The sequence below is a fragment of the Salarias fasciatus genome, chromosome 22, assembly GCF_902148845.1.
Source record: "Salarias fasciatus chromosome 22, fSalaFa1.1, whole genome shotgun sequence".
In the NCBI taxonomy this organism is placed as follows: Eukaryota; Metazoa; Chordata; class Actinopteri; order Blenniiformes; family Blenniidae; genus Salarias; species Salarias fasciatus.
Genome location: NC_043765.1, coordinates 18,460,592 through 18,487,514, shown reverse-complemented (window position 1 = coordinate 18,487,514; position 26,923 = coordinate 18,460,592). Strand labels below are relative to the sequence as shown.

Genomic DNA, 26,923 nt, shown 5'->3' with positions numbered 1-26,923 from the left:
CACTCTGCGAGCAGATGCCTTTTTCATTTCGCTTTAATTAGCCAGCCAATTAGGCGGAATGCCCCCGGAGGAGCGTTTGTATGAAACAAGGACGTAGGTGACTTGGCTCAGCCGCTGCATTCTCAGCGTGCTTCGCCATGTTTGCGCATCTAATATGAAGCCCCCTTTACCGATGGCTCAAGTGTTATTGCAGATGAAAGCAGAATTCGAAGTTAGCCAGTCACCCAATCAGAGGTAATCACATTATATAGATACACTGCTTCTGATGCATGCACTCCTCCGGGGTTGACTGGTCAGGGCATCAGACTGTGAAGGAGAGCAGCTTGGAGCCCTGCAGGAATGTTCTCGGTGGCGTTATGATCCCGACACTTAATCACTTAGGACCAGGGATACGCACAGCTAGTGGGTTAAGCGCCGTCTCTCTCCAGTCGGCACCTGAAATATCAGTCGGCTCAACAAAAGCTCTTTCATTCATGCACAAACTGGACTGCCAAACTGTCACGGAGGCACCCGCTGCTAACGGGGAGTACAGCGATAGCGTGTTTTTAAAGCAGTTTTAAAACGACATTGCAGAAAGTTGAAGCCGGCTTCTTGCAAATCCAACATGGCTTGGCAGTACCTTCATCTAGAATATGAAAACAAGGTCGCATGTTGCTAATTCATGTTTTACCTATACCTGTACCACAGAGTCAGTTTATGGAGCGGGATACAGAGATATCAAGGTTCATTTTGGGAGGCAAGCAGTGCAGGATCACACCTGTGACACTACAACTTCCCAGGGAGAAAGGAGGAACGGCGGTCCCAAGTCTCAAAGAATATTCCTCTACAGCTCAGATCAGGTCTGCAGGAGAACTAAGCAGCCAAATGGAAAGATATCAAACGAGCAGATCCAAAAAATATTAGGAGACAGACATGTAAGACAGAGGAAAACCCAGTTAGACCCAATCGCTAAATTTACACTAAATATTTGGAATACAATAACAAAGACACAGAAACTAGAAAAAGAGACAAAGACAGAAGACACTGGTTTAAAGGGATGGGCCAGAGAAGGCATTGCAGCAACAAGTAAAATGATAGAAAAAGAGGAAATACTGAGCTTTCAATATTTGAAAGACAAGTTTGGATGGAAAAAAAAAATGATTTCAGCCAAGGGATTATTATATAAGGGTAATAAAAACAGATATGGCCACAGAGCAGAATGGAGCAATTAAGGTAGTAATGGATGCATATAAAGGGAAGACGGGCAGAGTGATTTCAGCACCGCATCAAGCTCTGGTGAAGAGTAGGAGGGATGAGAACTTGAAATTGAGATGACAGAGGAAGAATGGGTCAGGAATATGGCGGTTCAACATCATCAGATTCTTCATAACCCCAAAGATAAAAGGGAGGCATGTTCCAGAACAGAAGAGGTGTTGGAGGTTCTGCAGACAGGAGGAGGCGGACCACACACACATATTCTGGGAGTGTCTAACGCTGGAGGGATTATGGGAAGGAGTATGGGGAGTATTACAGGAAGTTTTAGGCGATGAAGTACCTAGGATTGGCTCAGCATTAAACCCGGGGAATCTGACAGAAGATAGATATATTGTAAAGGCGCTGCCACAAGGAAAATTGCGAAACTGACCCACCTACAAACATCTGAAATGGATAGATTTACTAGATGTTGCTTAACAAAAAGCAGTAACCTACTCCTCGATTGCTCGCTGCTTACTTTCTCTGGATCTGAGGAAAAATATGTCTAAAAGTACGGATGGATGTTTGTTTTCGCATCAATATGCTACATCTGACAGATCAGCATTATGACAGGTGTATGCAAAAGAGGATTATGGGTATGTGTTTGCATGCATGTGGGAGATACGGTGACCTACAACGCAGTTATTATGACTATAAGCCGATTACAGCTGCCGCAGAAGACGGATGGCACAGGTGTCAGTGTGTCAGTCACGGCGACGCCTGCATTTCATCTCAGGTCGCCGCCGCAGTTCCAAACGGCGACGGCACGTGCAGCGTGCAACTCAGAACACAAACAGATGTTACTATCTGGCCATACTGGCTCCTTTCAAGCCGCGGGCAGCTCGGCAGTGCTGACGCGCCGAATATCGCGGTTTCCCTGGACCGTGTCCCCGGCGTGCGTCCCGGCAGCCCAGCGGCCGGGTCAGATTCATTTCCTGCTCCTCATAAGAAGCCCGCAGGCGACAGGCAAGCAAATAACTGCAAACAAGTGTTACTGCTGTTTATGACAGTTCAATAACTGTTCAGCTGCACGGGATCAGAGGGGCTGGCAATAAAAGGTCACAAAGAGGCTGTAGGAGTGTGTGTGTGTGTGTGTGTGTGTGTGTGTGTGTGTGTGTGTGTGTGTGTGTGTGTGGAGCTGCAGCACTGAGCGAGAAGCCAGGTGGATGAATATGTAAATATGCTAGCATATAGGAAAGCCTGCCTGCGTATAGGAGAACAGCATTTACCAAGACGCTACCTGAGGGGATTCCTCTCAGACATTTACATACAAGCACAATGTGTGAGTGTCTGTGTGTGTGTGTGTGTGTGTGTGTGTGTGTGTGTGTGTGTGTGTGTGTGTGCACAGATGTGAGGGATGGATGCAGAGAGGGAGAGTTTCTATAGCCCGTATCATCCATCATGAAGCCAAACTAACTGTCAGAGTGACGGTGGCCAGCTGGTGCACACTACACTCACACACACACTCACACACACACGTGCACAGGCGGTCTCGGCCAGACAAGACAAATCACAGACGACTCCCGGTCATACATGGGCGCAAACCACAGGGAGCCGGGAACATCCACGGTTAACCTTAAATCAGCCCCAGGGTGTCCAGGTAGCAGAGTGTATGTAAACACAGCCATGTCAGAGGGCGGTTCTGAGAGTGTGTGTGTGTGTGTGTGTGTGTGTGTGTGTGTGTGTGTGTGTGTGTGTGTGTGTGTGTGTGTGTGTGTGTGTGTGTGTGTAATGTGTGTAATATGGAGGGTGGCTGGGGAAAAATGAGAGGCATGGGGTTGCATACATTTGCGGGTGGTGGTATAGATGAGTACATTTTCGAGTGTGTGTGTGTGTGTGTGTGTGTGTGTGTGTGTGTGTGTGGCAGAGTGTGGAGATACACTGGAGCTCACTCGATCAAGATTTGATCACGGATATGGGGGTCAGCTGAGGCTACGCTCGCCTGCTGTCCAAATGAGAAGCAGTGATTAACTAATTGGCTACAACACCACAGACAAAGAGACGGAGAGGAATGAGTGAGGAGAAGGAAGAAGAAAAGACAAGAGGAGGCAGGAGGGAAGAGGTAGACAGAGGCTAAGAGAGGCCAGAGAGACAGAGGATATTAAAGAATATTTATGCTTTGTTACAGCATGGGTCATATTTCCGTTGCTCAGGCTGCTGATTTTAGCTGTTTTTGAAGCCGCTGTTCACAATCATGTAATTATGAGAACAATAACAATGGGATTGCTATGTTTGGCAATAACACTGCTATAGCTAACGCATGAATGTTTCGCAGGTATACTTGTTTACATTTGTCACTGTCTAGAGTGCTAATTAGCTGCGCTGAAGCATCCTGGAAGCAAACATGTAATAATTTCCCACAATTCTATAGACTAATAAACAGCCATTGAGCTTTTCGATATGGAAAATATCAAAATAAATAGAAAATTGGAGTGGATTATTATTTTAGTCTGGATCAAAGTCAGGAAAAAAAATTTAACAAAAAGCAAGAATCTTCAGTTCATAAAAACTGTGGAAACTAAAAGTAAACAAGCTGAAAGACTTGGGAGGGGAGCGTGCAGAGGACCGGTTGCCGCTTCGTGCTGTTTCGTCTGATGCAATTCTCTCTCAGCTCGGAGCGGCTTGTTGTGATGCTCTGAAGGATTTCCACATGTGGAGGGGCGGCGTGCTGCTGAGAGCCGTCGCTCCACTCAGCCTCTGACACACAACTGCTTTTTCTTTCTTTCCACCTTCTTCTCTTCTACTCTTGTTTTTTTCCATCCTGTCCTCTATACATCTTTATGTGTCACCTCTTTCCCCCTCTCTAATGTCGCTGCTCCTTTGTCACCCGCCTCTCGTCGCCGGCTTCCTTTTCTGTAACAGATGACTTCATTTGTATGCTGCCGGGCCTCTCGTCCCCCCCCCCCCCCCCCCCGCCTCCATTTCTTTCGCTCTATCTTGCCGCCTCTCACTCTTGACTTTCCTTCTACCCCAGCCTTTTCAGCATTTTCTTTTTCTTTTTTTTGAGTCAATCTCCCATCATCTCTCGTTCACTTATCTCTGTTTCATCTATTACTCTCTCCTGCTCTTCTCACTCTGCTTCCCATTTTCATTCTCGTCTCCTCCCCTTCACTCCCACACCGTCTCTCTGTCACCCTCAAATTTCTTCCTCCGGTCTGCCACTCTCTCGCTGAAGCAGCGCCGAGATGGCAGCTTAGCAGATGATAATTGTGGTGGAGAGACACATCTCCCTTTTTCTTTGTCCCCCTCGGTATTTTTCTCAAGCCACTACACCGTTAAGGAGGACTCTTTTACACCGCGGTGCCGAATTAGATGACCGGCGTCGGCTGTATTGGAGGGATAGATGGCTTTTATCAGGATGTGGATAACAGGGAACGAGAGAGACGGGGATCATGACCTTAAGGATGGAAAGTTTCTGTGAAAAAGATTTAAAAACTGAAAAGCTCTGTTCAATTTCAAAAGAGCAGTCACAATAAACTTTTTACTTTTCTTTGTAGCTTCCCTGGACCAAAGATTTTCAAAGTTTGGGAAGTTTGAAGAAAGCCTGAGCCTCATTGCTTCCTCCAATAACTCATCTTTTGTTGGTTAAGTAATTTTAATAAGGCGGCCACTAGATGGCACTGTATGGCAATGGGACGCTGATATAGTCAACATCTAAAAACCTCCATCACTACTGGAATTCACCGACAGCTAAAACAGAATGCCGCCAAATAGAAAAAGCTAACAGCTACGCAACATATCGCAAATAATATATCATCATCCTCTATATACATATTGTGAAAAACTGACTGGACCTTCATAAATTGTGTTACCAAATTTAGGAAGAGTTACTAAAAACAATTAAGTGAAGAACAGATGCTAAGCAATTGATCTGAAAATGGACGAACGAGCCTCACCTCTCCGTTGTGCAGCCCGGCCTCCACCAGCCCATTCATCGCCACCGGCTGGTTGTCGTTCTCGTCCAGAACCTTCTCCGGCACCGGCGGAGGCAGATCCTCCTCGGCTTCTTCCGCCGGCTTGTTCGGAAGGAGGGCGGCGTTGTCGGAGCGCCGCTTGGCCTCCATGTTGACGCTGTGGCGGCTCTTCTTCTTCAGGTCCACGGAGGCGTACTCCACGCCGGCGCACAGCGGCCCCCGCTCGGGCGTGCCGGGGCTGAGGTGGCCGTTGAGGAGCGCGGCGGCGGGGTGGCGAGGGGGCTCGTCGTCGGGGCCGGGCTGGGCGGTACCGTTGGGGAGGCCAAGGTGTGCCGGGGGGTCTTTCAGCTCCTTGACCGTCTCGTACAGAGAGTCCTCGACGCTGACGTCGCGCGACGCCGCCGCCATCTCCTTCACCACCTGGACGCCAGACACAGCTTTCTTTCAAAACGCTTCCAAATGGGAGAAATACGTTTTTAACGCTACTTGTGAAAAACAGTAGGATTTCTGATCTAATCCCCTTCTCTATATTTTGACCCTGAGCTCAATCAATCCCACAATCAATCACTCAGTCAACCAGACCGGCGATTTTTGAAGCGGTCAGAGCTTTAATCTCCTCTAATGGGCACATCCAAGCGACAGTCTGCGGAAAAAATATGATTCTGCTGCCGAAAGGTGACTTTAAACACTGACCTCATAAGTGCTGTCCCCCGAGGCCGGGGGTCCGTCCCCCATGAGCGCGTTGTTGGGAGGGATACTGGGAAGCTCGCGGTCCTGAGGACACTTGGAGGACCTGAGCTCTGATTGGCTGGAGAGCATCTCCTCCGACAGCTGGGGACTGGTGTCCTGGGTGTCTGAGAGGACTGGTGCAGCGGAGGGAGAAACGATGGAGTCGGGGGTGAATTAACTGCTTGTTGTTGTGCTTTTTATTAGGTCGCGCTGCAGTTTTATCGTCGACTTCATGTCTCACAGTTTCCTTTTGCATCGACAGAAACAGGGTTTAGCATTTACAGCTCTCTGGAACTGGTGTTTAATATTCACAGAAGTAGAAATGACTAATAACGTCACACGGATACTCGTCACGAAAACAACAGCTGAGGATTCAAAGGCGTCGGCCAGATCGCAAACGAGCTGCGTAACAACAGACGAGGAGCAAATGTCAATGACATGTGGCTTCATACTGTAAATGAATGCAAAGGACAGTAAAGCCATTGACTTTTAGGTTAATGTGTTATATCTAAGCCAGTTGACTGCACAGACGTGTGAGGCTTCTCTTACTTGTACCACTGGTGAGGGGACCGTTGTGCGAGCTGCTGACGGCCAAGTCAGTCACCGGACTGTCTGCCGATTGGCTGATCGTCTCCTTCTCTGACACCTGCACACAACAAAGGATAAGCTGTTCGTCACGGCTTCAGCTCGCAGCTCAGGTCCCGAGGAGCTCACCTCAGAGCTGAGGTGTTTAATGCACATAAAAAAAAAACAGCACGAGCTTATTTGGATTACCTAATGCACACACACACACACACACACACATATATAGAAAAGTACAAAGGGAGCGAAATCAATCTGCACTTCTCTTGCACAGGATAGACCATTTTCACACATCTGTGCAACACAAAAGCCACAAACAGCAGAAGGTAATGTGTTTTGAACTCCATTTCCAGGATCTTCAGTTTTTTTGGGGGGAAATCTTTTATATTTTCGTTTCTGATCACAGCCGTCAATTTTCACACTTCCCTGGCTCTTCATCACGACTCCAGTCACAGTCTAGATTATTTTAAGCTCATTTCCAGCATGTTATGCTCCCTTGATTATATGTAGTGTCAGTTTATGCTAAATGTCTACGTTAAAAAATAAATTGCAGGTATTAAAAAAAACAAACCGTTAAATTACTAAACAAAATATGTTGGTGGTAATTCCTAAAGACTGAAGCTAATCTAAAAACCCCTCATGGACAGATGTCATTAAGTGTCTCTAATGTCTGATTCATTAACTGGAGACACTAAAATCAAGTCAAGCTTAATGGCACAATTCAGCTGAGGAGGGCAAAACGATGGTATTGGTACTGTCACATGAATAATAATGAAAACCATAGGGGTATGAGACTCTGAGGATACCCACAGGGAAATTGGCTTCCATTTTTTTCCCTCCTGCTTCCCTCTACAGGAAGCGCAGTGCTATAGATCGAGTGCTCCGGCGCTGGCGGGGATTCAGCCGCGTGCAAGGACACTTCAGTCGAGCACGCCGAGGCTTTGAACGGCGTCCTCCCTTTGAAGACGGTTCCTATAGTTGCAGCATCATGAAAACGTTGTCGGCTAATTAAAATATCAGAATAACCCCCCTCCAAAATATCCACGTTTGATCAGCCTCCGCGGAGCGCAGTCAGGCCTGTGAGTGAGCAAACACTCGAATCAACACTCTTCTCAACTCCAAATAACAGTCTGGGAGAAGAAACAGCACTAATTAACACAGGATGAGGCGAGTGCTTCGCGCACGGAGGCTGATTTATGCCGAGTGCACGAGCCGTCTGCTTCTATAGGGGGGGGATATCACTGAGTCACGCACACCTGAAACATAAGAACAGTCAGAGATGCTCTTTAGCAGTGCAAACCAAAGCTGCTCTTTGTTTAGTTTGGTTGTTTCCCCTCTTGAGGCTGAGCAGAAGGGGATGAATTTGAAGCTCCACAGCCCCACCTAGTGGCCGTACACCAGCATGGCTGCAGGTGTCAATGATGTAATCTTTAACTATTTTATGACCCCAAAATTGATTACGTTATCCCTTCATTCGCTGTGCTTTCTTTGGAAACCAGCACTGTGCTGTCACAAATAAGGGAAGATTACTTTCATTAACTGGTTTTCATGGACGCGTCATTCTGGTTGTGTTTAAAAATACAAAACAAAGATGAGTGTGGATGTTTTTGTACTATTTGCAGAATGTTGAACCATCTCAGAGCGTGCCTTTTAAAGCGACCGTCACCTTCCGAGGATGTAAATTAGGTCACCTTGTCCATTTTCTGGCCGGACCTCCCGACACCTGAGCTCTGCTGTTAAATGATTCTGGATTGAACCCGACTTTTGGTCATCCGGAGGCTTGAAAAATAGAATTTAGTCTTGTAATTTTCTAAATCTAGAAACAAAATCTATTTTGATTTGTATGAAAGATGTAAAAATGAATTCAAATTAAAGTCCACGTGCCTGTACTGATGATATACATGAAACACCTGATGTAGTAAATCACGATGAGGCAGCGGAAGCGAGGGAGAGGAGAGGAGAGGAGGAGGGGGGGCTACGAGACAAACAGCCAGACGGATGTCGGGTGAGCGAAGAAGGTCTAATCCACTCATCGGCAAAGACAAAGACCCCCATTTAACCTGTCAGCCTGTGACATGGTCCGTCATCCAAATGGGCCCCTCCTGAAACAATTTGGTCACCCGGCAATTGCGCCGCTGCTTAAAGGTTGCAGGGAAGATATCAATCAAATGCAAAAAGCCCTGCAAGGAGAGTGCATGTCAGCCTACGCGCCTCCACGTGCGTGCACACACACACACACACACACACACACACACACACACACACTCACGAGGGAGTCAGGGCATCAGGGAGTGAGTGGATGTCACTTAGCTGGTGAAAGCCGGGTATTTGTCACTGCTAAATGTTGCTTGGTTACTGAGGCATCAATATTATGGTAGTTGGTAATTACAATCTTTGCCTATGACACGATGTTCAAGAGGACAAAAAGTACATTAAGAGTATGTTATTATCAGCCGTGCATTGCAGGAAAGGGCAAGGTCGGCTGTATAAGTACTTAACATTCTCTCCTTCAGACTCATCTGTCCACCTGTGACTGAAGTGGAGTGTACTTGTCCCTTTGAATGACTCAAGAAATGGCCCACGTGACAATAAAGGAACCGCAGACGTGAACCTGGCAGGGAGAGGAATTTCCCACGTGTGTGCTGCGCTTTCCCGTCAGCAGCTGCCAACAACCTTGCCAACAACTGGAGACTGTCAATCATCCACATGCAGGCTGAGTTTTTTTTTTCTTTGTGTGTTTCTGTGAAAGACTGGGTTGTGAGACAAATGCTTAAAGTGCATGTTTATTATCCCCAATGGGAGCAAGATATGTTAACACGCTGACACTATGGGGAAAATGAAATGGTTCCAAGGTCAGATTATGTTCATACTCAGGTTAAGTTTAGTGTTAGGTCAACAGACGTGACAACTGACTTCAAAATAAGTCTGCATAAAAACACATCTATGCATCTTTACTTGTTTTTCTTGACCGTTGAGTCCCATCAGCCAACCCCACCATAACCTAAGGATTATGGTTCAAGGTTTGAATTCAGTGAATTTTGTCTCTAAATGAATGTAAGCCAACGCAATGCAGAAGAAAAGCATTGAATCCTAAGTACTGAGTGTGTGTGTAAACATGTCATGGAGGTGATGTGACTGTTTGATACTGATAGGAGTTCAATCGACGGCCTTATTAATGGGTATTTACCTCAGCTGATTACAGACCCGCCGCTCCCACAGCTCACTGGGATTGATGTATTTTAACTGTACGCTTTTGTTCAAGAAAGAGAAAAGGTCTCAATAAATCCTTTTTTTCCAGAATTTTCTCTCATTGATAGGACAAAAAAAAAAAAGAACAATTGTGGCAAAATGTGTGTGTGTGTGCCCGAGAAAATGAATGTTCAGCCACGCATGTAATTGCTAATCAGGCTGACGCATTGTGGCAAAACTGAAAACACACGACTGTGAATCTGCACATCTCATCTCGTGTGACAAAGAAAACACACACACGAACGCAAATCAGACAGAAAATCATTTCTTCAGCTTTTTTCATTATCTACCCTTCTGCGAGGTGGTGCTGTGTGACTGCTGTGCTATTAGATATGTTTATTTCGGGTGGTTTCTTATTCCTAATCACCCCTTCTGCAGGTGCTGCTTTAAATAAAGGAGGGGAAGAAAGGCTCGTGGCCACTTACTCCATTCATGAGGTTCTCATGGTCTCCTGCCGGATGTCCATTTGCTGCTTTCTTCTGCCTGAGTGGGAGAAATACAGAACAGTCCAAATTAAGTGAGACAATAGAGGTGCATGAAGCACAAACCCAGCAACCTTTGCACTGTTTTATCTGCATCACAACTTTAAAAAGTTGCTGGATAAATACAAATATAAAGCCGGGATTCTGTTTTCATGAAGCGTGTCGGTCTCCTTCATAATACGGGAGTCTACTGAACTAAACAGCAGCTGCGTCGGAGGACAGCGTCGGCGTTGCTCACCCCTGGCAGCTGGCGCACAGCAGCAGCAGCACCGAGACCAGCAGCAAAGTGGTGAGGACGCCGAGGGTGACGACCAGGACCAGCTGCCCGCTCCCCAGCCAGGACGCCGCGCCGTCGGCAGCTGCCTTCCCCGACCCGACGACCCCCGCCTCCGGCCCCCACCACACTCCACTCACCACCGGAGCCATGGCGCATCACACTGAGGGCGGAGAGGACATCGGACAGGTACCAGCTGGGGAAAAACACGAGAAACACAGACAGGCAAGGATTAGAAGGTGTGATTTAATTTGCATCCACATTGCAGAAAACGTTTCCTCTCTCATCGTCCCTGTAGTGACTCTGCCTCAAGGACAGGATTTCAAAACAATCCTCAGTGCTGGTTGAGGATGAACACAGTGTACTTAAGGACAGGACTGGCCAAACTCCAAAAACTGAGTTTGAATCACAAGCTGTCAATACTGTTATGTTAAACCTCTAATTAAGCGAGAGTTTAGTGCAAACACTTTAAAGTCTTTTCATCACTGGATTCTCTTATCGGTTGAAAAACTAATATTTTGTTATATCTTTGTCACTTTGTTGTGATTTCTTCAGCCTCTTATCAAGGTGAGTGCATGTCCTGTCTCAGACTGAGATTTTTTTTTTTCACAGTGTAGAGAGATGGAATGCGACTGTGTGTGTGACTGTGTGTCTGGATTGTTCAGGGTGAAACCTGTGATCTGATCCAACCGCAAGTAACCCTGAATTAGACAGATAGATGTAAATAAATTGAATTAATGAACTTCATTGAACTAGAAGAAAAATAATTGGTAAGCATTTTAAGCCAAGTTAAACATTTATGACAGCAGGGCAGAGTTTCATTGGAATTTATTGTTCAGATGTAATTTTTTTTAAAGCTGTAAATTGTGCATGCTTCACCTGCAGACTTCCAGCAGGTGGCAGAAGAGAGCGGCGTGGGACTGCAGTGCAGGCTGTGCTCTGCCTCAGTCTGCTGCAGTGGCCCTCACACCATAGAGAGCCTCCACAACTGGTGCCTGAGCTCTGCGCACAGCATCAGAACCCCCGTCACGTCCCCGTCTCACGGCTAAACTTTGGTTTCTCGGAGCCGACGGGGCCCCTGATTTTATCACGGCTGATTTATGGGGCCGCGCGGAGTTGAGGGTGAGTCACAACTGGGAGGAAGGCGGTGGCAGGGACGAGATTGTACTCTACTCAGGCTGTCAGAAATGGCAAAACAAATAAACGTGCAGAGGTTGGTGTGTATCCTGGTGTGTGTGTGTGGGGAACGTTTGGCCCTGCTGTGACTCAGACAGAGATGTGGGGACGGAGAAGTGAACAGATGATGAAAAGAGGTGAAAGAAAAGATGACTGGCAGTGAGCAAGAAAATAATCACGGCCAGTCAGAGGTGTCGTCTCTCCAGACGATCCGTCTGTCGGCTTTCCCCTGCAAGCCTCCGTCTTTTCAATCAGCCGACGCGACGGCAGGAGCAGACCTGGCGGGGATGGAAGACGGCGTCAGAAATGTGACAATCCATCTCCCCCCCCTTCGCCTTGTCTCGTCTCTCCTGGCACGTGCACGAGCCGAAGCCCCTGTCAGCAGCGGCGTGCACGCCTGTATACAGAATGTGTGTGTTCTGAGGCAAGTGGTGAAGAACTCCATTGTGCGTCTCTTGCTCGGCTATGCTAATTTGACCGGGGAGTGTGGGAGCTCAGCTTCCAGCCGCCAGGAAGTTTTCTGGTGAATCCAAAAGACTTTTTTTTTTTTTTTTTTACTTTTTCTTCAAAGGACACAGAAGTAGTCCTGAGTTGTTGTTGTTATTTCCAGTCGTTCATTGTGTTTTCCCAGATGAAAAACACACCTGGGCTCGTACTGCTGTCGGCGAGAGGCGAACGCTGCCTTACCTTGACACCTCGGATGATTAGTCAGGTCGGCCTCGCCTGCAAGAGAGGAGATAAAAATGAGAACGGTGGGCGGAAAGGGGGGGGGGGGGGGGGGGGGGGGGATTACTGCTTGGTGCGAGTAAGGCGCTGAGCTGAATATCATCCTTGGAGGGTGGTGTTGTTCAATGAGTGTGTGTGGATCACAAATGTGTGTGTGTGGGGCAAGGCATGTGAGTGGGAGAGCCGTAAGGGAATTGAGAGAGTGTTTGTGTGTTTTAATATCCATATCAAACACATACTGGACAACAGGCTGGCTTCATGTCTCGCAGACGCGCGCACACACACACACACACACACACACACACACACACACACACACACACACACACCACACACACACACACACACACACACACACACACACACACACACACACACACACAGACACAGACACAGACACAGACACACAGACACACAGACACACACACACACACACACACACACACACACGGTCCACTTTATTGATCGGTCAGTCCATGTAACTGAGAGGATAATAACCAGGTGACATCATTGTCCGACTGTATCATGTAGCACATCATATCTGCTGCACTGCAATATTTTACATTATGAAAACACACACACACACACACACGCACACGCACACGCACACGCACACATGCACACAACTCCCAAGGTGCAGCGTTTCAGCCATAAAGTACACACCTCTGCCTCAGACCGAACACACCCGTTGAGGTTTTGACCTTCTCATTCTGCTTGGTATTACTGAACACGAGTCCGCATGCGGTGGAAATATGTCCGATTTCTCTGTGACAAATGTCTGAAAAATTGCCTCCCCGACCCCGTCTGGCAGGCCGGCGTCCAGGTGTCACTCTCCGCCGCTGTGCGCCAGCTCGTGTGTGTCTCCGCTGGCACTTATACCAGAATAATTACCGGCTGCCACAGCGCTGTGTCACCATGGCAACATTTCCTTCTACCCATCAGCGCTATTTCTGGTTGTTGGGAGGAAAAAAAAAAAAAAAATACCCGCAGAAATGTTTTGAAAGCAACACATGGAGGACTAGTCCCTTTCGAGTGTGTGTGTGTTTTGCTGATACAGGTGTGTGTGGGTTTGCAGGGTATGACCACTAGTTTATTAACGTCTGCCAGTGACCGAGAGTTTGATGAGAAAAGAACAACTCCCCTCCTGGAGATCAGAAGATCCAAAACTGTGATGAGATTACACTGAAGATGAGCTATTAGACTTAGTTTGAAAGTTTAACAGTAATATTCAACCTTGACCTCTTCGAGATTTTATTAGAGAAAACAAAAAAAAAAAAAAAACGAAAGGGATCAATGTTTTTCAATCAAGATTATGAATAACTTCATTTAACAGCAAATCAGCTGGCTGCATTAATAGAGTACATATGTGAAAAATGGTTGACGACAGCGAGAGCAAAGTGCAATTTATGAGCAACAACACAGTGACTGAAAAATGTGTGCAACGAGTCAAATCATCTATTTCGGAGAAAAAAGGTTTATTTTGAAATGCAGAGCCTCAAATCAAATCAATTCTCAATGAAATCTCACTTTTTAGGTGGCTGTGTCCCACATGCAGAGTGGGCAGACCAGTGGTTTTCAGTGAGATTTGCATGTTCTCCCTGAGCATGTGCGGGTTTTGACGGATGCACGGTAGCCTTCAAGGTGAGGTGTGGGTCTGCATTGGAGGGCGCTCAAGAGCTTCAGAGGGGGGTAATAACAGGAAAATTTGAGATTTTTTTTCCTTCATTTGACTTGAGATTAATCAATATTTCAAATTGAACGTGTCTAACTAGCATGACAAACAATAATCTCTATTTGTGGCATTAGAGCTGGGGGTTGGTGGAGTGGTTCCAGCTCTGTAAACCACAGCTTGAAAAATCTTTCCTGATTATTTTTAATGCACATGGTCTTCTTTAAATGTGCTTTTAAATAGTTTCCAAATATCTCCAGAGTGGAGAAGAAGGAGCTGATGCAGCAAACATGCTCTAATTCAACCATTTTGGAAATTTGCGTCATTAAAAGTTCATGATTTAAAAAGTTGAAAGTGATATTTTGACCCAGTTTTGAAAAGCATGACATGTTCTCCTGCTTTTCAAAATAGCTAACGTCACACAATCAGCCCCTTGTCTGTCGGAAGCCTCTCTGCTTGTTTTCCAGTGTGCTGCTGACACACTGTTGTTGGAGCGAGATCTTTGCACCCCGGCGCTGCTCTGCCCTTCAGAGTAACGATCACATCCTTTCTCTTTTAATGGCACGAGGAACCTGTAAAGAAGGAAAACAGATCCACCTACGGACCACACTGTTAACATATTTCCCTGCTGAGTGTAAATATGTTGGATAAACTCTCCTCGCTTTTATCCGATGACTCACTTCGTGCCTTAATACCTGGTCAAAACCATACATAAAAACTCTGGGGCTTTTTTTTTTTTGAAAGCTCCTCGCAGGGCACCACGATGTGATACAGGAGAGCAAGCCAAGGACTACAACTGCACTTTCCTGTGCTGTCATTCTCCTTCTCCCAGCGCCTTCAGGCTCCGGTGAAAGAAAACAGAGGCCTTGGACACCAGACAATCACAGTGTGGCTGTCTTCTGTTTCATGCCATAGAAAATAACCGAGTGGAAAAGCCATTTAAAAAGGAATGTGTTTTGGGAATTAACGGCAAAAATCCAACATCTACCCTCACCCAGCTGTACACACACAAGAACACACACACACACACACACACACACACACACACACAGGGAGGATGGAGAATAACCACAAGCTCCACCATGCAAGAAACTGGAGCCAAAAGGCCAAGGCGTCCAATCGGAGCCCTGCTGCTTCAACAGGCGCACACTCCACCTGACCCTGCCTGCAGCAGTGTGTGTGTGTGTGTGTGTTTCATCTGTCGGACAAGCTGTTAAAAAGCAAGGAAGGACTGAGACAGGAAGCAGAGGAAAAAGAACGAACTTGGGCGAGCTCAGCGCCGCTTCAGTTTGCGAGGATGCTTCGGCGGCAGCGCGACGCGACGCCTCCCGCCGCACGGTCCTCAGGGCGCAGCGCAGACGGGGGAAGGTTTACAGCTGGATGGCTGCGGAGAAACGAGCCTCGGGAAGCCTCTCAAAGGAGAGCCAGAGGCATTTCCACAATAATAAATAATCCAGCTTTTAGTAGAAAAAAGAAACCTCAACTTTTCTGTGAGAAGTCTCGCCGGTGTGGAGCTCTGCGGGAAGCCCAACGCACCAGTTCTGGGGAATTAATGAAGAAAAAGTTGAAAAAAATAAAACAAAGAATTTGCAAAAATGCAACTACAATATGGTATTTATTCTAAATTTGGATGAAAGCTTTCTTATACAAGCTGAATCCATAAAAGCCTCTTAGAACTGGGTGTATGGCCGTTCTGGCTCGAATGATGGCCAGCCAGTTACTTCAAACACTGAGCATTATACACATGCATAAGCGCAGGCATACTGTTATTATGCCCTGGAGCACATTTTGATGCACAAGAGGCCCCTTTTTCTTCCCCCCCCCCCCCCCCCCCCCCCCCCCCCCCCCCCCCCAGAAACTCTGGTCGGCGTTCAGAATCTTGTGAGAACAGTCGGTCGCTGTAAAAACAGAAAAACAGCGAGCGTGGCTTCACCGTGAAACAAACCCAAGAGTGACCATCTTGTGTCCTGACCGGAGGGCCATTTGGATGATGGGGGTGAGAGAGGGACGGGGGAGGGGTTGGGGTTGGAAGATGGATAGGGGACTGCAGCCAAGAGAGGAGAGAACGGAAGATAAGGGGGAAACAAAGAGGGAGGAGGGAGCGATCGAGATGCGCAGAAGCCAGAATGAGAGGAGAAGAAACTGAAATTGATAAATAAAAGAGAGGAAAACAATCTAGAAGGTACAAGGAAGGAAGCGCTGATGATATACAGCTCCCCACAGGCTGCAGTGCAGAGGGACCCGGCCCCGGCTCTCACAATAATGCAGTTAAGCAGATGCATTCGCAGACAAATCAGTTCAACTGGAAACATCGCTGCAAATGGGGGGAAAAAAAAACCCTGCACGAGTCGGTTCATGATTGGTGTGTGTGCGTGTGTAAAACAAGTGGAATTCAATAAATCCCCACCCAGTCCAACTCACTGATCACTATATGCCTCGACGCATGTTTCTGTGGATGCGTGCATCTTCCAACGGCCTAAAAATTAAAGGAAAGGAGAAGCTAAACAGGTGCTCCTGATCAAGGGACAAATCGGTGTTGCCATGGTAACACTGGCCATCGCAAGGGTGAATGGTTTTTAGCAGGAGAAATTGATCTATCCTCCCTAAATGGGGAAATTGGAACTGCATAATTTAGCAGGGCTCTGTGTTTCCGTCCTCTCTCATGCTGCAGATATCTATATTTCATCTTCAGAAACGAACGCTCCCTGGTGAGGCGTACGGTAACCGTACCTGCGAGCAGTAACATCGATAACCACCTCCCACTGGGGAAATACAGGCTAAATATGAAGCAGTTTCCACAAACAGATAACAGTTAGTATAATTCCAAGACCTGAAAACATACAGCAGCCAAACTAACCGTTTTCTTTTTAGTGCTGATATAGAAAACATCCTGAAAGAGGAGAGAACTGTATATCCTCCAGTTGTTGTATCACGACTCTTTCATAAGTCCTTCACAGCAGTCTTTCACTTTTTTTTTTAACCACATCCTCCAGTTCCGATAACTCGATGCCGTCTTTACAAGGTCGTGAATCCCGACCAGCTGCAAAGCCACAGAAACCGCAACATGTGTCTTATGTCTTCACCGTAAATGACAGAGCTAAAGCCCCTGCTCCCCCCCGCATCCCAGTCTTTCTTGACCTGTCCTGACCCCACCGAGCTTTTACAGTCCACTGGGGCTCTGCTACATGTGTGCAGGGATTGTGTAGACACATGTGTGTGTCTGTAAAATCTGCCTGTAGTTAATGTCACACCAGAGCCCTGCTTCCTGTCCTCCTATGCCAATGTTTGAGCGCACTGGTGACCTGGGAGGCTCGCGAGGCCTGCAGATGTTTCTCTCCAGCAGACTTAGAGACACAAGTGAACCAGAAACTTTTCTTCAGTTTGGATGAACATTAACTTAATTGGCTCGATCACCTCTGGTATTTTACAGTATTTGGCTGGGAGTGCGGCCTGATAAAAACATGTTTTTGAAGAGAGGATATTCATCACACTGCTACAAAACGCTTTTATTAAACACAGAGATCGACTAATTCAGATTTTATTTTCTCAGGTCGGAGTTCTCCTTTCCATCTCTATCTGCTCTCGTCTTTTTCTCTCTCCTGAAGCCCGAGGCGGCTGCTCTGCATTCCCAACATTAGGGTTTCATTCTGCGAGCGGGCGTTCAATTAAGCTCGGCAAATATGTGTCTGCGTGAGCCGTTAACACAATCCCTCACTCTCAAACACTTACAATTTCACTTCTTCTTTCCTCTTCCTGTACTGCATGAGAAACAGCTCTCTCAGACCTAAAAAGTTATTTCTCACCGACACACCATGAACATCTCTATTGCTTCTTTTTTTGTCCGCACACTCCGTCATCCCCTTGAAAAGCAGAAGTGTGCGACTGTGTTAAGAGCTTCACCCGCCTGAGTCTGACTGAACCGGCTCCTGCAACAGGTGTCGAACTGCTACCAATATGAATAAGCTACCGCACGCACCGTTGTGTTCTGCTACTCTGCTGAGCGTGCAAACACAGCCGAAATTCAAATTTAATGAAGTGAGCGACGCGGCGTGCAATGTGCCATGCCTCCACGTCCCCAGTAGAGCGCGTTTATTCTCCACACTCCAGCGGACGGAAAAGCCTTCTGTCTCTGTCTGAAATTGATTAGCTGTGTTGGCTGTAGTGCCACTCAACTAATAATAACACGCTAAAACAAAAGCGACTTCAGTAATTGTGCAGCGGAGCAGCTCAAGGTGATTAAACAAAGCGACCGGGCGTGTCATCCAAATATGTAAATGTCAGTACGGAGCACGAAATGAAAACAACAAACCCATGAATTCAAGGTTGTGTTGTAAGAGATTTTCTCAGAAAGCGCCAATGTATGAACAGAAGGGGTTTGACGGTTGACCTCTCTGGGTTGAGGATGAGAATCCATAGAGACGGGTACAGTCGACGGGCCAACCAGTCCGTCAAAGGCCAAACAGTCACACACTTTCACATTCACACCTACAGGTAATGTCGAGTCAACAAGCGGCAGGGCAACCACACTTCCTCCTGCTACCATGCAGACAAAGACAGACAACTCTAATTACAAAATGTAATTCGGCACTGAATGAAACCTCCCCATCACTGTCACCTTGAGATGAAGATTAGCATGAGAGCGAGTGAGCAGTGGATACGACCACATCATTATTCAGTGCCACTGGCCTTCATGTGCCGAATAGCTGCCAAGATAAAGGGATTATCGGGGTGGATGGAATAGGATGAGGGATGTTGTCTGTGCGAGCGTGGTTGTGGGTGAGAAATCCATTGTGGTAATTTAAATGCTAAGAGCTGCTAATGAGATGCAACAGATGCCTGCACGACGGACGGCGAAGGCGCCGTGGCGAGATGACACCCGGACAAATATGCATTAATAACCACCGCCAAAAGAACCCCTCCTTCAAAGGCGTGCTCGTGCCACACCCCCGAGCCGCACCAAGCAGGAGAGAGGAACTAATGGAGGCGCGACTTCAATGGGAATGGGATCCATCTTTCCAGGGCACCGACCGCAGCAGGGGTGGGTTTATTAGATGACCCAGACGGTGGGCTCGGCGGGGGGTCTGACCCTCCGCACACCCTCAGTCACATTACGATGTGACACGGCGCAGCTGAGCTGAAGAAGAAGAAGAAGAAGAAAAAGAAAGCCCGCTCTGCTAATGAGAGCATGTGAGCATTTCCGAGCGAGCCGAGGCGTCGCCTGACCTTTCAGTGTGAATCACTTTTCAGATGAACTTATACTCGCCGGGAATTTTTAATATTACACACACACACACACACACACACACACACACACACACACACACACACACACACACACCCCCGGGGAACTTTTCTTTCATCCTTCATCACATATGAACTATTTTTTACTGCAATACTCGACTGATGCTGATTGAATCACTGTTCATTCAGACATTTCGTTGACCTGTTTCAAATGTTAAGCATCACTAAACTGCGTTTGTGTTGCGAGTTTTACTTGCATAAAACGCTGTCCAGCATCGACGGGCTCCACACATGCAGCGGTGCAGGCTGGCTGGTTTGTTTCAGATGAAAATTGAGTGTGAATGTGAAAAAGTGGTAAAGAAAATGAAGGAACACAGCTGAAGGACCAACACTGCTGCTATTACAAGATTTATCATCAGTTGCAATACATTAAAATGCAAAGATCATATATCTTTTTTGACTGTTCTAGTGGTGAAATGATTGAAGTGTCTATGCGTCAGTACACTTTAAATATTTCCAGCATGTTTTACATTCATGAAATCACATCTATACAGCGATTCTCCGTCTTCCTTTTGTCTAATCCGTTCCTGTTCTCTATCTCTGAATCTGCTCCATCCCTCCGCCTCCGACCTCTTCCCTCACCTCTCTCTACACCTCCAGACCAGACCCTCACATATTCAACACGTCTGTGAGCCCATAAAGAGATGGTAAAATATGGAAGCCGGCAGGAACTCAAAGGCCACATCTCCAATCAGGAGGCGCGGCTGGGGGTGGGGTGGACAGCTGGGGGTGGATGGGCGAGCGGGCGGTGCGATTTTGAAGCTAAACATACATGGCAACCTCCACCAGATTCTATAGGAGGGGGGTTAGAGAGGAAGCTGCGAGGCATGGCGACGTTCAGTCACCAAATCTTCAGATTTCTGGTTAAATCCAAACGCAGCACGCCTGAGCGGCTCTGGAAGATTGCCCAGGACAGACACAGATCTGCCGCCGCCTTTAGACAATTCCATTTCTCATTTCACGTGCCGAGGATTACGCCACATTTCGTGGCAGTAAGCAAAGAGGGCATTCTTTTGTTTAGGGCGTGCTCATCGTCAATGGCAGATTGTGAAAATACATGCACCTAATTATTGTTTTTGTTGCTTTTTTTTAAAAAATTTTGTGTTTTGGTTTGGAAATATGCTCACTCAGTGTTTATGCTAAGAAATCGAAGAGAAGATTTAATGTTCCTAACAAGCCAGTTACATTACCACTGCCAGTCAGTAGGCCGCTTGACCCACGACTGACTCCAGAAATTGGCAGAGGAACAGCGGAGACATAATTATGTGTGGCGGATGTCTCTTTACAGGCACAACTGAAGTCAAAAAAGTGCATAATCACACAGCCCGAGCGTCTCCGGCGACACACTGGATTCAACAGATCCTCAGACTGGAAGGCCAAACCATGTATAATAAATATATAACACGGTGGAATATTTATTTACAAAGCGGCAGCGCCTGCCGCAGCCCTTCTCAAATCAGCTAATGGGGGCGGCTCGGCGTGTCCCGGGAGAGAGCTACCAACCAAATGAAGCGGCTGAATGTGCATCGGAGCAGGAAACGGAATGCCTGCCGGTGGCGGAGAATCTGCTGTCACTCACATACACAGGAGGATGATTATTCAGGCACACACACATTCAGGAATTTAAACAGAACACACACAGAGGGAGGGAAAAAAAAAATGGATCTGCACACATGGAGCCATCTGAATAGAGATGAACCAATTAGCAAGTGACAGACATCAGCGTGGAGGGAGAGCGAGCCATGTGAACGAATACATTAGAGCTGTGAGCGTCGGACGGGAAAACGCCACCGAGGCACCTTCACACTCTGACACTTCTTTCATGGGAGCCAAAGGTGGCCGGTGGCAAATCCATCCCGGCACAGTGGGCGGATAATGCGGCGGGATGTGTGCAGAGAGCGGGACGCCGAGAGGTGACATTCACCGATATCATCCAGAGGCTCGAGGGCGAGAGGAAGTGGGACACACGCTGACTTTTAGAAAGTGAATAACGTCTTTAAAGTGTGCAGAGGGGAAGACTTATTTCAAGGGAAAAACCTGTCGGAAGCGGTTCTGCTCCTGAGCGTGCTGCGACACTGGTTGTGACTGCACTTTTTTCACGGCTGAAGTTTGGGAACATTTCAGAGCTTGTTTATGCGATGCACACAAATGATTACTGTAAATACCAAACAAACCAAATCAACATTTGGGTCGTCCATCATTTTAACTGACAGGGCTGGAACAATTTTCCCAGAATACTCAGTTCCATCCGTCTTCCACACTTCCTGGTGGTCAGTGTGTTACAGGCTAACAGGGTGAGACAACCACTCTCATACAGGCAAATTAGAGACGCCACTTAAGGGTTAAGCCCTGACCTTGAGGGTGAGTGACCCCGGTTCAGAATGAAGGGATTATCGAGGCATGTCCATGTGCTGCTACTCTGAAAAGATCTGATCCCAGCAATCACATTTTCTCCATCAATGGTTCGTTTTTTCTTTTTCTTTTTTTTTTTTTTTTTAAATCAACATGTGCTCCAATACAAGGATACAAATAATCAGGTTTTTCATAATCTATATAAACACCGTATCCTGGATATGATCTAAACCGGGATAAGCCTTGGATCCAGGTCACACAAATCCATGTAAATAAAGTCGGCGTCTTAATAAGATGTTGGGGAAATACTCGAGTATATTTTGACGGATCTACTTATCTCAGGGGGAGATCATTTATGGAACCACATCGCGTAACTGGATGAAAACCGTCAAAGAAATTCATGAGATGGAAAGACGAACCTTCCCCTTGAGACTATGGAAGGATGTTTACTTTGAAAGACGGATAAAATGGACAAAATATTCATCAGAATAAGGAAGTGTTTGGTGGTCTTATTCCTCATTCTCATCTTCCACAATTTCAACCACTTTTCGAACTTGTTGTACCGCCTTGCTGGATTGAACGTGGCTTTTTAGTGTATTCATGTCGACAAACGTTTCTGCTTTTATGGTCATGTGCTGTAACTTCTATGTATTGCTTTGGGAAAGAAATACTTCAAGAAAAACTAAATATCAACCCCCAGTAACCCCCACATCCTGTGGCCTTCTGGTGTCGGGGTTATTTCCTGTTTTTGTTTATAAATGTGATCAGATTACATTTTCCACTGGCTTCTCGTTATTTTATAATGCTTAGGTGACTCGAAGTCAGTTCAGAAAACAGGCGTTTCCTTTGGGGAAAAAGGACATTAATTGATGAATTAGTTGGATAATCTACTCATTGACTCTCGTTTTCCTCGACTGTATCATCAGCATGCAGCCTCCTACAATAAAGAGTCATTCCATTATAACATTTCTTAATTACCTCTCGTTGTTCCTGAACGCCAACTCATATCAGGCCATTAGCGGAGCCCTGGAAACTTAACACAACAGATCCACCCGACACGTCTCTGACCCCACCGCTGATGGACGTTTATTTTTACCTTTGCTTCACCCCAGTTGAAATACAGACGGTAATATATGACATTTTATGAGCTTCAATAACTTCCTCAGTGTCTCTCAGTGACTGAATGAATTACTGTGAGTCAACAGTGTAAATCTCTCTGTGTAGGTTGCAAATATTCCTCATCCGAACGCAGTAAAAAGCTTTTATAACATGCTGTTGGAGGCATTTTGTGTGGTTTGTTTTGTTCAGTCGTCTCACCACACGCTGTCTTCCGTGTCAGGTTTTCACTTTTTCTAATTCTAATAAAAGAGCATGCGATTACGACTTCAGAAGATCAAGAAGTAGAGAGAAAAGGCAAACCGTCAGCTGACACAGCAAGGAGCACACAATCATCTCTTGAGGAGGAATTACCAGCGGGAGCAGGGCCAGAGAGGAGATTGCAGATTTTGCTCTAAGCTGCTTGAGTACAAAAAAAAAAAAAAAAACCCCGACATTTGAAATCCCCTCACTTCCATCAACAAATTTGTTGTGTAAGACTTCCTCGAAATCTCACAGTTAAATTCGGACGGGGGACAGCTAGACTTTTAATTTGAAAACGCACGCAAAGGGGGGGGGAAAAAAAAGGTACGCCACTGTTATGAATGAGTTCGTGCAGCGCAGAGGTTTCATTATGTGGTTTGAGGATAGTTGTCACTTGTAATCATGGGAGACGTTCAAAAACAAATACACCTTCAAAGGCGGGTAAAGAGGACGGAGAGAGGGATTCCCACGAGGAATCAGTGGAATGTAAACAGGCCACACACACACACACACACACACACACACACACACACACACACACACACACACACACACACACACACACACACACACACACACACACACACACACACACACACACAGAGACACACACACACACACACACACACACTTTCAAAGTATCTCGTCAGAGGCCATGAGACAAGGGCCTCATTTGGAAAAAGACGCCCTGGAGAACGGCTCAGTTTGTGGGATCGTCCTCTCCGTTTACCCGCTCTGTCCGCGGGCTGTCCTCCCAAAAAGCCCCACGAGACGCTGCAGGAATGCAGCTGCATGCTGGGAAATCTGTCCACCTCCAACCTTCTTCTTCTCTGGCTGTAAACATCCTGTGTACAAAATCTAGCGGAATTATGGGTAAAAACCACACGGCTGTATTTAGTCATAATGAAATCTGCGTGAAACGATTGAAATCCAGTTTCCTCCTTTAATTGCCATAAAGCATTGATGATTACTTCATTCAAACAGCAGCTGTAAGGCCACTGGTAACAAACTGGTATTTTTAACAATGCACGCCACGCTTCCAGACCCCCTGCTGTTGTTTTAACACTTTCGCCGCCATACGACGCCATTGTTGTGTTATTAGGCTTACGGCCCACATAACCACCTGCTCTAGAAATGACTTTCTGGGTCGCGGCGGGATTATAGTAGGGCTAACACCGCGGCACACGAGTCCTGGGGGGCCACAAATGGGTCAAACACGGCCTCACTTCAAAAGCGGCGCCAACAACAACAAAACGTGCAACAGTGACAGTGAGGAGGAGCGCGCTCCTCCGAGACCGGGCATCCACAAGGGGGCTCTTTGAAATTAATTAGTAGGAACAAGTCTAGACAGGCGAAAGCAAGCAGCGGCTAATTTCCTGTGTTTTGACTTCCTCCTGGCTGGCTCTGCAGTTCCCCTTTTTCATTGAGCTTGGTAAGGTTTGCCCCCCCCCCCCCCACCCCCCACCAGTTATTGTCCTGCTGACAGGCCACTCATAAACAGCTGGCTGCACGCTCGTGTTCAGCCACGACGGCTTCAAAAACAGGCCTGAAGACATCGTAAGATGTTTGCCGCTGTAAGGGTGGACGCCCATTGTTTGAAGTCTTTCTTTAGCAGACTTTCCTTTAGCGCACGTTTTAATAATATGTTTTGTCTGCACAACTGGCCATGAAGACGCCGACACATCTAGTCAGAAAAGCCTCAAGGATCGGGAAAACCAGACATATATTGACACAAAAAAAAAGGGGAGGGCCATAGAAGGTAGCATCATTTTTGTGACAGAAAGCAGAAAATATTAAATATATTTTCAACTTGTAACAGTTTTAACAATCAGACAATCCACGCGGTCGTTACTTTAAAAAAAGGCACTGTGTGGTAATGAAGACGTTCACTCGGTAATGGCACATTAAATGAGCCAGACTGCATCAGTAAAAAGGAGGCGTCACGCTGAGAGTCCTTTTATGTGAAGTTCAGTAACGGTAAGAGAGATTGGAGCAGATGTTTGGAGTTATTCTAAAGAGCTGCCGCCTCATCTTCAAACATTTCTGCAAGAAATAAAAGAGACAGAGAGGAGCGGAAGCAGAGGAGAACATGCATCAGCTACTGAAGTACAACAAGTCGCCAGTGGACTCGACAGAGACCCGTGAAAAGGAGACTTAAAGCTTTTATATGACTGTCGAAACTCTCATCATTCAAAGCGATCGTCACATTTTTAAAGTGACGGGGTGGAGAAGTTCAGATTCCTGGGAACGGACAGATCACCGGGACCACACACATCTCACAGCAGGTGGAGAATAGCCCAACGCTGACTGTAAATCCATGTGAAGTTAAAATGGGAGCAGCTCTCTCTCCACCTGCTCAGCGACTTTTACCAGTCAAGTTATTGAGAGCGTTCTGAAAAAAAAAACGACTTCTGAAGAAGCCACGGCAAAAGAAAACTCAACGAAAATGAACTCGGCCGTCATTTTAAGAAGGTATCAGTGGGTTTCTGCTCAACTTACTGAACCCAGACTTGTGATTCATCTCACAGTCTATCCCATGAATAATTGATCAAGCCGTGGAGGAGCTGGTCCATATGATGATTCAGTAATGAGCTCCGTCGTCCTGAGATCCATACAGCCGACGATCGCACTGCCGCAGCCGCAACACAGATTTTTTATTGATTACAAAATGTAAGAGTGACAGCAAAGGAAAACTGTCGCTGGACCAAAAAGCGTCAGGTGTGACATATGTCATAGCCTGGATTCAAACCTGCAACATATGGGATTCACTCGACCTTTGACCCTTGAAGGCAAGCCGCTGGCAGCCAGGCAGGCTCCTCATATTGTCCCACAACTTGAAAGCAGCTTTTTAGCCACATATTGACAAGAGGGTCTTTTGGGACATCAGTCACTTTCACCCCCAATCAATAATTCAAGTTGTTTTTTCAACTCACTATAGCTCGTCATGAGTACATATATTTCTGTTTTTACTGCCTTTCAGAATTAGACCCTTCTTAAAATCACCAGAAAGACATTTTACAACCCAAAGACTTTTCTTTTCTGCACAATTTGTCTTTGAGCTACATATCGCAGGTGATATATTGAAACAAGATGCTGCTCTGACTTTGAGAACACATGATGAACATCTGTTACTGTGTCTGACTAAATTATTAATCCACGTTAACTGAAAAAATAACATTAATAATTGATAGAAATAAGTGTGTTAGTTACGGGATTTCCGCTTAAGAAAACAGAGTCGTCTCTGGCAGAAAGCTGTGGATCTAAAAAGCTGTAACTCCACATAGTTGAACTCCTTCAAGATGTCAAGAAAGATTTACAGTCCGAGGCAGAGGCAGCGAGGAAGTGGGTGTTAATATCTATAACAAACGTCAGGCCTGGTCTTACAAATTTCAGAGTGAGCGGAAGCAGCAAGTGACTTGTTGAGCAACTTTTAGTTTAATGTCAGTCGATACCAACCCAGAGTAAACAAACTCATTTATATCGTCTTCAGGTTTAACTTGGGGAAGTTTCTGCCTGTAATCTGTCACAGGAAATCATCAAGCCCAGCTGCATACTGGTGACACGGTGGTGTAGTGGTTGGTATTCTTGTTTCACAGACAGTGTGTCTCCGGACCTTTGCGAGAATTGCTAACCACAAATAAAACAAAAAAAAACTGTTTGAGGTGAAGTGTCTCTAAAATGAGCATAAAAGCGTGTTAACACCCCCCGTGATGCTGAGAGGCCAGACACCTTCCCCGGGTCTTGTTATCTCCCGGCACGCTGTCTTGCACTGAGACGGCGCGCCGCAATAATGAGCTATGAAAACGACGGTGCGTATCGACGGACTCCAGAGACGCTGCAGGAAGCCCCCGGCACAGTTGAAGTGTGGCGTAAAGAA

The 26,923-nt window shown here is 46.5% G+C and overlaps 1 protein-coding gene across 1 annotated transcript in view; it reads right to left on the bottom strand.

Moving 5' to 3' along the window:
* pag1 (phosphoprotein membrane anchor with glycosphingolipid microdomains 1) overlaps positions 1 to 26,923 on the bottom strand; it is a 49,286-nt gene that overhangs the window by 4,394 nt on the left and 17,969 nt on the right. The window contains exons 2-7 of the mRNA XM_030120114.1: positions 12,327 to 12,362; positions 10,428 to 10,659; positions 10,133 to 10,190; positions 6,426 to 6,522; positions 5,841 to 6,010; positions 5,130 to 5,567 (exon numbers count right to left, since the gene is read on the bottom strand). Coding sequence (XP_029975974.1) covers positions 5,130 to 5,567; positions 5,841 to 6,010; positions 6,426 to 6,522; positions 10,133 to 10,190; positions 10,428 to 10,615 — 951 coding nt within the window. The 5' untranslated portion in view covers positions 10,616 to 10,659; positions 12,327 to 12,362. The remainder of the gene's footprint in view (positions 1 to 5,129; positions 5,568 to 5,840; positions 6,011 to 6,425; positions 6,523 to 10,132; positions 10,191 to 10,427; positions 10,660 to 12,326; positions 12,363 to 26,923) is intronic.